The sequence below is a fragment of the Pristiophorus japonicus genome, chromosome 2 (assembly GCF_044704955.1).
Source record: "Pristiophorus japonicus isolate sPriJap1 chromosome 2, sPriJap1.hap1, whole genome shotgun sequence".
Lineage (NCBI taxonomy): Eukaryota > Metazoa > Chordata > Chondrichthyes > Pristiophoridae > Pristiophorus > Pristiophorus japonicus.
In genome coordinates this window covers 224979111-224991614 of record NC_091978.1, presented here as the reverse complement: position 1 = coordinate 224991614, position 12504 = coordinate 224979111, and the positions used below count along the sequence as shown (strand labels likewise).

General features: G+C 49.9%; 1 protein-coding gene across 4 annotated transcripts in view; it reads left to right on the top strand.

Moving 5' to 3' along the window:
* The window catches only part of LOC139233196 (tRNA methyltransferase 10 homolog A-like), a 49879-nt gene that overhangs the window by 24518 nt on the left and 12857 nt on the right, over nucleotides 1-12504 (top strand). For 2 of the 4 annotated variants that reach the window (XM_070863882.1, XM_070863850.1), the window contains exon 1: nucleotides 12256-12421. The exons of 1 other annotated variant lie outside the window; for it this stretch is intronic. In XM_070863882.1, the coding sequence (XP_070719983.1) occupies nucleotides 12283-12421 (139 nt within the window). In that variant the 5' untranslated portion in view covers nucleotides 12256-12282. Of the gene's footprint in view, nucleotides 1-12255; nucleotides 12422-12504 lie in introns of those variants that run through there. One more of the 4 variants, XM_070863872.1, reaches the window with a different exon arrangement.

Sequence of the window (12504 nt, the reverse complement as noted above, 5' to 3'; positions counted from 1 at the left end):
GGCTGGAAGCGGCAGCGGCTGACAAGCGGAGGGCGCATCTACTGATCAGCTGTGGACCTAAGATGTACGTGCTGATGAAAGACCTGCTTGCACCCAAGAAGCCGGTGGACAAGACCTTAAAGGAGCTCAGCAAACTGATTGGTGAGCACCTCAAACCGGCGAGTGGTATACTAATGGCCCGACACCGATTCTATACGCACTGACGTCGGGAAGGACAGAGCATACCGGACTTCATTGCGGACCTTTGGCGCTTGGCCAGCCTCTATAAGTTCACAGACGCCTGCAGGGGGGAGATGTTACGGGATTTCTTCATTGAAGGCATTGGTCATGCCGGGATTTTTAGGAAGCTAATTGAGACCAAGGACTTGACCTTGGAAGCAGCGGCGTTGATGGCTCAAACCTTCATGGCGGGGGAGAAGGAAACCAAGATCAAATACGCGCACAGCTCTGCTCCCAACGTGGCGATGGAGCAGGGAGTTAACATGGTAAACGCGACTCAGAACCCCACAGGCGGGCAAAGGCAATTCGACACCAGCCAGGCAGTAACAGACTCTAGCATGGGTCCTCAACAGAGACAATGGCAGGTTGAACGGACATTTACACCATCACAAGGGACAATACATCCCGGGATGGGACCATTAACATCCACAAACAGAGTGCTCAAGAGTAATCAAAGAGACAATCAGAGAGGAATGCCTGGTAACAGCTCTTTTGTTCACAACAATCTCAGCTCATGCTGGAGGTGCGGGGGCAAACATGCTGCAAAGACCTGCCGGTTTCAACAATTCATCTGCAGAAATTGTAACTTGAGTGGACATTTAGCCAGGATGTGCAGGAAGCCCACAGCGAGGCTGGTTTACGAAATGGATGAACCACAAGAGGGGTCTGCAAGACAGGGGTATGCCTGGGACACAGCAATGGACGCTCAAGTTCAGCGGGTTCAGGTGGCAAACATCCACAGCTCATACACAAGAACGCCACCTATGATGATGAGAGTACTGTTAAACGGCATCCTGGTACACATGGAGCTGGACACAGGAGCCAGCCAGTCACTTATGAGTGTCCAACAATTCGAGAAACTGTGACCACTCAGAGCTAGCAGACCCAAACTAGAACGCATTGACACGCAATTACGGACGTACACCAAAGAGACCATCCCAGTGCTAGGCAGTGCAATGTTGGTGGTCACACATAATGGATCTCAGAACCGGCTGCCACTCTAGATTGTTCCGGGAAATGGTCCCGCGCTTTTGGGGAGGAGCTGGCTAGCCGAGATGAACTGGAAATGGGGGGATGTGCACGCCATTTCATCTGTGGAGTGAAGTTCATGCTCACAGGTCCTACAAAAGTTCGAGTCATTATTTCAACCTGGCGTCGGGACTTTCAAAGGCACCAAAGTAAGGATACGCATCACCCCGGACGCCACACCAGTGCACCATAAAACCAGAGCTGTGCAGTATGTGATGCGGGAGAAAATTGAGAGTGAGTTGGACAGGTTGCTAAGAGAGGGCATAATTTCGCCCGTTGAATTCAGCGACTGGGCAAGCCCCATCATCCCTGTTCTAAAAACGGATGGCTCGGTCAGGATCTGTGGCGACTACAAGGCCACCATCAACCGAGTGTCCCTTCAGGACCAATACCCGCTTCCAAGAGCAGAGCATCTTTTTGCCACGCTGGCAGGCGGCAAGCTGTTCACCAAGTTGGACCTCACTTCAGCCTACGTGACCCAGGAACTGGCCGAAGAATCCAAGCTACTGACCACCATCACCACACACAAGGGACTGTTTGTCTACAACAGGTGTCCATTTGGCATTTGTTCAGCAGCCGCTATCTTTCAGAGGAACATGGAAAGCTTGCTCAAATTCATCCCCGGAACAATCGTATTTCAGGACGACATCCTTATCACAGGTCGAGACACCGAGGAACACCTCCACAACCTGGAGGAGGTGCTACGCCGACTGGACCAGGTAGGCCTGCGACTAAAGAAGTCCAAGTGTGTGTTTTTGGCCGCAGAGGTAGAGTTTTTGGGCAGGAGGGTTGCCGCAGACAGGATCCGGCCTACCGAATCCAAAACGGAGGCGATCCGTCGCGCGCCCAGGCCTGGCAACACATCGGAGTTGCGGTCATTTCTGGGACTATTGAACTATTTCGGGAACTTTCTGACAAACGTAAGTACATTGTTGGAGCTGCTACATGTGCTCCTGCATAAGGGTTGCGATTGGTTTTGGGGGAGACTGTCAGGAACGGGCTTTCAATCGGGCGCGGAACCTGCTTTGTTCTAATAAGTTATTGACCCTGTACGACCCCTGTAAGAAACTGGTTTTAACGTGTGATGCATCATCCTATGGGGTTGGGTGCGTGTTGCAGCAGAGTAATGATGAGGGCCAACTCCAACTTGTGGCTTATGCCTCCAGGTCGCTCTCCCAGGCAGAAAGGGGATATGGGATGGTTGAAAAGGAAGCACTCGCATATGTCTACGGGGTGAAAAAGATGCACCAGTACCTTTTTGGCAGAAGGTTCGAGTTAGAAACGGACCACAAGCCGTTAACATCCCTGTTGTCAGACAGCAAGGCTGTCAATGCCAATGCGTCAGCTTGCATACAGCGATGGGCTCTCACGCTGGCTGTGTATGACTACACCATACGGCACCAGCCAGGCACCGAAAGTTGCGCTAACGTGCTCAGCAGGCTTCCACTGGCCACCACTGAGGGGGCAGCGGAGCAAAGCGCGGAGATGGTCATGGCTGTCGATGCCTTTGACAGCGCAGGCTCCCCCATCACAGCCCACCAGATCACAACCTGGACAAACAGAGATCCCCTCCTATCTCTGATTAAGAAATGTGTCCTGACTGGGGATTGGGCGCCCGCACATGGAGCATGCCCTGAAGAGGTCAGACTGTTCCACAGACGGATGGATGAACTCTCCATCCAAGCCGACAGCCTGCTATGGGGCAGCCGGGTAGTCATGCCCCAGAAGGGAAGGGAAGCATTCATCAGGGAACGCCACAGCGAGCACCCAGGCATTGTGCTGATGAAGACCATTGCCCAGTCACATGTATGGTGGCCAGGAATTGATGCAGACCTGGAACACAGTGTTCGCAGGTGCACGACGTGTGCCCAGCTGGGCAATGCCCCCAGGGAGGCCCCCACTCAGCCTGTGGCCCTGGCCCACCAAGCCATGGTCACATATTCACATAGACTACACGGGCCTGTTCATGGGAAAAATGTTCCTCATTGTTGTTGATGCGTACTCGAAATGGATATTTCATATTGAATTCATGCACAGTGGAGAGTCTGCGGATGGTCTTTGCGACCCACGGCTTGCCGGACATCCTAGTTAGCGACAATGGCCCGTGTTTCATTAGCTATGAATTCCGGGAGTTCATGTCGGGTAATGGCATCAAACATGTCAGGACAGCGCCGTTCAAGCTGGCTTCCAATGGCCAGGCGGAACGTGTGGTTCAAATCATAAAGCAAGGCATGCTCCGGGTTCAAGGGACCTCCCTTCAATACCGTCTATCGTGCCTCCTGCTGGCCTACAGGTCCCAACCGTACTCGCTCACGGGAGTCCCGCCAGTGGAACTACTCATGAAACGTACACTTAAAACTCGGCTGTCCATCATTCATCCAGTCTTGTCAGACATTGTTGAAGGCAAGCGCCAGTCCCAAAATGAGTGCCACGACTGTAACTCAAAGGAGAGATGTATAGAAATTGATGACCCTGTATTTGTTCTGAATCACGCCCAAGTAGCTCGAGGGTACTGTAATTGGTAAAGAGGGGAATAGAGTCATAGTGGTCAGACTCAACAATGGGCAGATATGCCGCAAGGATCTGGACCAAGTAAAAAAAAGGTTCAGCATGGACACTGAGGAACTTGAGGAATATCATGAGATGCTGCCCACACCACCGCCAGTGAACGAGCAACAAGAACCGTCAGCAGCATGCACAGTCCCTGTGGCCAGCCCGGACGAGCCGGAATCACCACAGGTGACAAAGACACAGGCCAAGGCTCAACAACCAGAGCCCCAACTGCGGCGTTCCACGAGAGAGCGGCGACTGCCTGAAAGACTTAATCTTTGACCCAAAAACTTTGGGGGGAGGTGATGTCATGTTTGTAACCTTCACATAACTGTAACCTTTATGTAACAACACTATGCACTGTACACTGGAGACAGAAGCAAAAGACAGAAAGGAAATGAGTAAAAGTGGAGGACAGAGAAACCCAAGGCAAAAAACAAAAAGGGCCACTTTGCAGCAACAGTCTAAAGGGCCTAAGTGTGTTAAAAAGGCAAGACTGAAGGCTCTGTGCCTCAATGCGAGGAGTGTTTGGAATAAGGTGGATGAATTAACTGTGCAGATAGCAGTTAACGGATACGATGTGGTTGGCATCACGGAGACATGGCTCCAGGGTGACCAAGGCTGGGAACTCAACATACAAGGGTATTCAACATTTAGGAAGGATAGACGGAAAGGAAAAGGAGGTGGGGTGGCGTTGCTGGTGAAAGAGGAAATTAATGCAATTGTAAGGAAAGACATTAGTTTGGATGATGTGGAATCAGTATGGGTGGAGCTGTGGAATACCAAGGGGCAGAAAACGCCAGTGGGAGTTGTGTACAGACCTCCAAACAGTAGTAGTGATGTTGGGGAGGGCATCAAACAGGAAATTAGGGGTGCATGCAATAAAGGTGCAGCAGTTATCATGGGTGACTTTAATATGCATATAGATTGGGCTAACCAAACTGGAAGCAATACGGTGGAGGAGGATTTCCTGGAGTGCATAAGGGATGGTTTTCTAGACCAATATGTCGAGGAACCAACTAGGGGGGAGGCCATCTTAGACTGGATGTTGTGTAATGAGAGAGGATTAATTAGCAATCTCGTTGTGCAAGGCCCCTTGGGGAAGAGTGACCATAATATGTTGGAATTCTACATTAGGATGGAGAATGAAACAGTTAATTCAGAGACCATGGTCCAGAACTTAAAGAAGGGTAACTTTGAAGGTATGAGTCGTGAATTGGCTAGGATAGATTGGTGAATGATACTTAAGGGGTTGACAGTGGATGGGCAATGGCAGACATTTAGAGAACGCATGGATGAAGTACAACAATTGTACATTCCTGTCTGGCGTAAAAATAAAAAAGGGAAGGTGGCTCAACCGTGGCTATCAAGGGAAATCAGGGATAGTATTAAAGCCAAGGAAGTGACATACAAATTGGCCAGAAATAGTAGCGAATCCGGCGACTGAGAGAAATTTAGAACTCAGCAGAGGAGGACAAAGGGTTTGATTAGGGCAGGGAAAATAGAGTATGAGAGGAAGCTTGCAGGGAACATTGAAATGGACTGCAAAAGCTTCTATAGATATGTAAAGAGAAAAAGGTTAGTAAAGACAAACATAGGTCCCCTGCAGTCAGAATCAGGGGAAGTCATAACTGGGAACAAAGAAATGGCAGACCAATTGAACAAGTACTTTGGTTCTGCATTCACTAAGGAGGATACAAACAACCTTCCGGATATAAAAGTGGTCAGAGGGTCTAGTAAGAAGGAGGAACTGAGGGAAATCCTTATTAGTCAGGAAATTGTGTTGGGGAAATTGATGGGATTGAAGGCCGATAAATCCCCAGGGCCTGATGATCTGCATCCCAGAGTACTTAAGGAGATGGCCTTGGAAATAGCGGATGCATTGGTAGTCATTTTCCAACATTCCATAGACTCTGGATCAGTTCCTATGGAGTGGAGGGTAGCCAATATAACCCCACTTTTTAAAAAAGGAGGGAGAGAGAAAACAGGTCAGCCTGACATCGGTAGTGGGTAAAATGATGGAATCAATTATTAAGGATGTCATAGCAGCGCATTTGGAAAGAGGTGACATGATAGGCCCAAGTCAGCATGGATTTGTGAAAGGGAAATCATGCTTGACAAATCTTCTGGAATTTTTTGAGGATGTTTCCAGTAGAGTGGACAAGGGAGAACCAGTTGATGTGGTGTATTTGGACTTTCAGAAGACTTTCAACAAGGTCCCACACAAGAGATTAGTGTGCAAAGTTAAAGCACATGGGATTGGGGGTAGTGTGCTGACGTGGATTGAGAACTGGTTGTCAGACAGGAAGCAAAGAGTAGGAGTAAATGGGTACTTTTCAGAATGGCAGGCAGTGACTAGTGGGGTACCGCAAGGTTCTGTGCTGGGGCCCCAGCTGTTTACATTGTACATTAATGATTCAGACGAGGGGATTAAATGTAGTATCTCCAAATTTGCGGATGACACTAAGTTGGGTGGCAGTGTGAGCTGCGAGGAGGATGATATGAGGCTGCAGAGTGGCTTGGATAGGTTAGGTGAGTGGGCAAATGCATGGCAGATGAAGTATAATGTGGATAAATGTGAGGTTCTCCACTTTGGTGGTAAAAACAGAGAGACAGTCTATTATCTGAATGGTGACAGATTAGGAAAAGGGGAGGTGCAACGAGACCTGGGTGTCATGGTACATCAGTCATTGAAGGTTGGCATGCAGGTGCAGCAGGCGGTTAAGAAAGCAAATGGCATGTTGGCCTTCATAGCGAGGGGATTTGAGTACAGGGGCAGGGAGGTGTTACTACAGTTGTACAGGGCCTTGGTGAGGCCACACCTGGAGCATTGTGTACAGTTTTGGTCTCCTAACTTGAGGAAGGAAGTTCTTGCTATTGAGGGAGTGCAGCGAAGGTTCACCAGACTGATTCCCGGCATGGCGGGACTGACCTATCAAGAAAGACTGGATCAACTGGGCTTGTATTCACTGGAGTTCAGAAGAATGAGAGGGGATCTCATAGAAACGTTTAAAATTCTGATGGGTTTAGACAGGTTAGATGCAGGAAGAATGTTCCCAATGTTGGGGAAGTGCAGAACCAGGGGTTACAGTCTAAGGATAAGGGTTTAAGCCATTTAGGACCGAGATGAGGAGAAACTTCTTCACCCAGAGAGTGGTGAACCTGTGGAATTCTCGACCACAGAAAGTTGTTGAGGCCAATTCACTAAATATATTCAAAAATGAGTTAGATATAGTCCTTACGACTAGGGGGATCAAGTGGTATGGCGAGAAAGCAGGAATGGGGTACTGAAGTTGCATGTTCAGCCATGAACTAATTGAATGGCGGTGCAGGCTCGAAGGGCTGATTGGCCTACTCCTGCACCTATTTTCTATGTTTCTACAACAGTTTGAGCTTACAGCGCATAGCCTTGTGGAGTTATTCTGAACATAACAATCTACTCTGCCCTCTGGAACTGGGATGACATCCGAGCGCTATCGCCCGCTGACGACACTTCGTGTGCCCAGATCTTAAACAAATTTCCTTCGCTGTTCAAACCAGGCATCGGGAAATTCCAAGGAGCAAAGTGCAGATCCACCTAATTCCGGGGGCGCGTCCCATCCATCATAAGGCGAGAGCAGTACTGTACATGACGAGAGAAAGGGTAGAGATCGAGCTAGACCGGCTGCAACGAGAGGGCATCATTTCACCGATCGAGTTCAGCTATTGTCCCAGTCCTCAAGGGAGACGGCACCATCAGTTCGCAGTTAAGCAATGTACCCAGGGAGGCGCTGCTTAGTTTATGATCGTGGCCCTCCAAACCGTGGTCTAGGTTACACGTCGACTATGCAGGCCCGTTCTTGGGTAAAATGTTCCTTGTGGTTGTAGACGCGTACTCCAAGTGGATTGAATGTGAGATAATATCGGCTAGCACGTCTGCTGCCACCACTGAAAGCCTGCGGGCCATGTTTGCCACACATGGCTTACCTGATGTCCTGGTGAGCGACAACGGACCATGTTTCACCAGTGCTGAGTTCAAAGAATTCATGACCCGCAACAGGATCAAACATGTCACATCTGCCCCGTTTAAACCAGCGTTCAATGGTCAGGCAGAGAGAGCAGTGCAAACCATCAAGCAGTGAAGAGGATCACCCTTCTTTTGACAGCACTCTCTTCCCCATCTAGCTCGTTGGCCACAAAGTATTGGTCCAGTCGCTCCACAAAAGTTTCCCTATCATCTCCCTCCGAGAATTTCTCCAGGATGCCCACTGTTCTCTGCATCTTTGGGTTCGCTATCTGTATCTCATCGCCAGTTGTTGTGTATGGAGAAAGAGTCAGACTGAACACTGTGAGCTCAAAGTAAAGTGTGACCTTAGTCTTTTATTGCAGGTCTCCAGAGTGCATCTCCAACCTGTGAAGCCTCCTTAAATACCTGTGCTCCCAAGGGATTATGGGATCCCTTGGGACTCCAGGGGATGAGCCCTCTGGTGGCTGTACAGAATAAATACAAGTATACATATATAATAGTTGTTATGTGTTAATTAGTAAAATTTGTACTAGAGATATCTAGGTATTTGAGTTAGAGCCAGATGCAGACTGCCCGCACTCATGATAACTCTAAAACCTGGATATACAGGCAGCAGTAGAATTAGCTGCAATTATCAGAGAACTGCATTTTGTAGACTGCACATCACAAGAGAGATTGTGACAGAGTTGTGATGTACACTGGCATCTGATCTTGTGCTAAGCTCCACCGCAGGCACATCACTGCCAATGGCAGTCAAGGTCATAAAATGTTCTGCTATTTCCACAGCTGCAAGGGTTGCTTGCTCCTGCTCACATTCTGACACATCTCCACTCTTGTCAGCTGGTGGGTGGGAGGGTCCAAATAGGGACCAAGATTTTCCTCTTCAGGGCTTCTTGGAGGGAATGGGATTTTGACTGCCCCTCTGAACCTGCCCCAACTCGAATCATTTCCGAGTCTGGGCTCATGGGGGATGCACGGCAAACTCCCCACTGCCAAGAGGGAACCAGCCAGTGGTGAAGAATTGAATCTGGACAGTGCTGCAGAGGGGACGCCACTGCAGCAAGCACAAGAGCCAACGAGGGACCTTAAAGGGGCAGACGTGCTGCGACCGAGGCCTTCAGCAGATACAAACTGGGGGCCAGACTGGAGGGAGAGGAGGCCACTACATGAAGAGACTTCAGGGCTGTTACTGCTGCTTCCAAGACCTACCATTACCTCCACATGGCAGCCCTATGATGTAGCGGCAATGCATCTTGATAGGAGGGAAATCCTCCGTGGATCCTTACACTGCCCCAGTCACCATTTGCATACAGTGGGCAGGGAGGAGAGGCCAGTAACCATCTCAACTAATGAGGGGAGGGATATACAGGTTGGGCAGTGAGGTGGCGGTAGGCCTCATCGCTCACATTTTCTGTTGCAATTTCTGGAAGATTGTTAAGGAGAATCATGGTGGCCATGTTGTCTTCCTAAGAAACAGTACTTTAATTTGTGGCTACTTCAACCATACTTTTGTTCCTTGGCATTACCTCACTATGCCCTCTGATCTGCAATTACAGCAGACTGATTGGCCCCGATATTTACATGGAGGCGGCGAGGGAGTGGAGAAGCGGGGTCGTAGTGGCCAGGATACACGGAAATGCGGATAATGGGGGGGGTCTGCCGAATTTAAAGAGTGGAGCTCAATTAAATTTTTTTCCTCTGTTTCCCAGCTGGCAGCCAGCCAGATTGAGAGGTTGGTTGTTGGGTGACAAGGCCTGCGCTGGTAGGCCACTGCCGGGGAGGGGAGAGGAGGGAGGGAGTGATCACGGGCTGTGGGGAAGATCGTGGGTCAAGGGGAGGTTCGGAGCCTGGGTGGGGAAAGGTTGTGGAGACTGAGGAGGGAGATCATGGAAGTTGGGAAGGAGATCGAGGAGGTCATAGTGAGGGGGGAGATCGGATCGCGGAAGGGGAGGGGGGATATCAGATCGCGGAGGGGCAGGGGGAGGGGTGGAGGAAAGAACAAAATGGAAGATCTGGGATATGATGGAAGGCAGGAGAGATTAAAAGACAAAAGCGATGATGGTGCAAGGCAAAAGGAGATGGTAATAGGACAAGTTAAGAAACAAAAGATGACTCTATGTGAGGTGTAAATGAGAATGGCAAAATCATCAACAGCTGCCATATGAGAGACAAAATAGGGTCAAGGTTATGGTCTGAAATTGTTGAACTCGATGTTGAGTCCAGAAGGCTATAAAGTGCCTAATCGAAAGATGAGGTGCTGTTCTTCGAGTTTACGTTGAGCTTCATTGGAAGAGGCCGAGGACAAAGAGATCAAAGTGGGAGTGGAGTGGAGAATTAAAGTGACAGGCGACCAGAAGCTCGGGGTCATGCTTACGGATTGAATGGAGGTGTTCCGCAAAGTGGTCACCCAATCTGTGTTGGTTTCCCCAATGTAGAGGAAACCGCATAATGAGCAGCGAATACAGTATAGTAAATTGAAATTAGTATAAGTAGATTGCTGTTTCACCTGGAAGGAGTGTTTGGGGCTTTGGACAGTGGGAAAGGAGGAGGTAAAAGCGCAGATGTTGCATCTCCTGTGCTTGAACGAGTAGGTGCCGTGGGAAGGTGGTGATTGAGGAGTGGACCAGGATGTCGCGGAGGGACCAGTCCGTTCGGAATGCTGAAAGGGGAGGGGAAGATATGTTTGGTGGTGGGATCACGCTGGAGGTGGCGGAAATGGCGGAGGATGATCCATTGAATATGGAGGCTTGTGGAGTGAAAGATGAGGACAAGGGAAACCCTATCATAGTTCTGGGAGAGAGTGAAAGGGGTGAGAGCTGAAATGCAGGAAATAGAACAGACACGGTTGAGGGTCATGTCAACTGTGGTAGAGGGGAATCCTCAGTTGAGGAAAAAGACATATCGGAAGCACTAGTATGGAAGGTGGCATCGTCAGAGTAGATGTAACGGAGATGGAGAAACTGGGAGAACGGAATAGAGTCCTTACAGGAAGCGCAGTGGGAGGAAGTGTAGTCCAGGTAGTTGTGGGAGTCAGTGGTCTTATGGTGAATGTTTGTCAATAACCTATGCCCAGAAATGGAGACAGAGAAGTTGAAGGAGGGACAGGAAGAGTCAGAGATACACCATGTGAAGGGTGAAAATTAGAAGCAAAATGAATTAAATTTTGCAATTCAGGGCGAGAGCAGGATACAATCATCAATGCACTGGAAGAAGAGATGAGGGAGGGGATCTGAATAGGACTGGAACAAAGAATGCTGCACATATCCTATGAAATAGCTAGGATCCATGCAGGTTCCCGTAGCAACAGCTTTAATTTGAAAGAAGTGAGTGGAGTCAAAGGAGAGGTTGTTCAATGTGAGAACAAATTCAGCCAGGCGGAGGGGGCTGGTGGTGGAAGGGGATTGGTTGGACCTCTGTTCAAGGAAGAAACGGAGTCCTGGTGAGGAATGGAGATGCAGAGAGATTGGATGTCCATAGTGAAAAGGAGGCGGTTGGGACCAGGAAACTGAAAACGATTAAAGTGGTGGAAGACGTTGGAAGAGTCGTGGATGTAGGTGGGAAGAGAGTGGACAAGGGGAGAAAAAAAGAGTCGAGATAGGAAGAGATAAGTCCTGTGGGGCAAGAACAGGCTGAAACAATGGGTCTACTGGGGCAGTCCTGTTTGTGGATCTTGGGAAGGAGGTAGAAGCGGGCTGTATGGGGTTGGGGAACTATGAGATTAGTGGCCGTGGAGGGAAGATCTTCAGAGGAGATGAGGTCTTGGAAACGATGGCTTGATGTTCGGTAGTGGGTCATGGTCCAGGGAAAGTCGGAGGAGGTGTCAGAGAGTTGGCGTTCACCATCTACAAGGTAGAGGTCGGTTCGCCAAACAATAACAGCAGCTTTAATGACAATGTTGTGGTTGGATCTGAGAGAACAGAGTGCTGCAAGTTCAGAGTGGGGTAGGTTTCTCTGTAATGTGTAATTAGATCCTCCCTGCCTACATATGTTACTTTGCAAAGTGTAATTCGAGCAATTCTGACTGCCTTCTCCAGACAGAACAGAGCTCATGTGGAATGGATAGGGCTCACCCTTGCGGGTTAAGACGTTCAACCAGTGTAACCAAGTTCCTGCCCCTTCCCCAAATGCCTGACCTCTCCCCAATCCCCCATACCTGACCACCATCCACTACCAGCGTCTGACCTCTCCCCCTGACCCCAGTGCTTAACCTTCACACCCCCAGTGTCTGACTTGCCCCCTCCCTTGCCTGATCTTCCCCTCCCAATGTCTGCCCTCTCACCCTCCTCAGTGTTTGACCTCACACCCCCCACCCCCGGAAAGTCAGACCTCCCTGACCTCAGGCCAGCAGTGACTGACCTCTCACCCCGAGTACCAACCCCCGCCCCACCAGTGCCACACGTCCCCCGAAGTTCCTGACCACGTCTCCCTGCAGGGTGGGGGGATTTCCGGGTCCCCGACTCCTGCTCAAGCGCCGGCTGATGTCGTCAGTGAAGTGCGTCAGGGACACAGGCCCGGGACCGGCTGCTCTCCTCACACCGCCCCGGCCCCGGCACCATCGGCCCCGGCCCGGACCCTCACCACCGACACCATTCTTCGGTGGTGCAGAGACAGACAGAGGTGAGCCGGTGAACAAAACCCACGGTCTGATTTAATAGCGGCGCAATGTCCTTTTCGATTTAATCTCATCAACATTCCCCTCC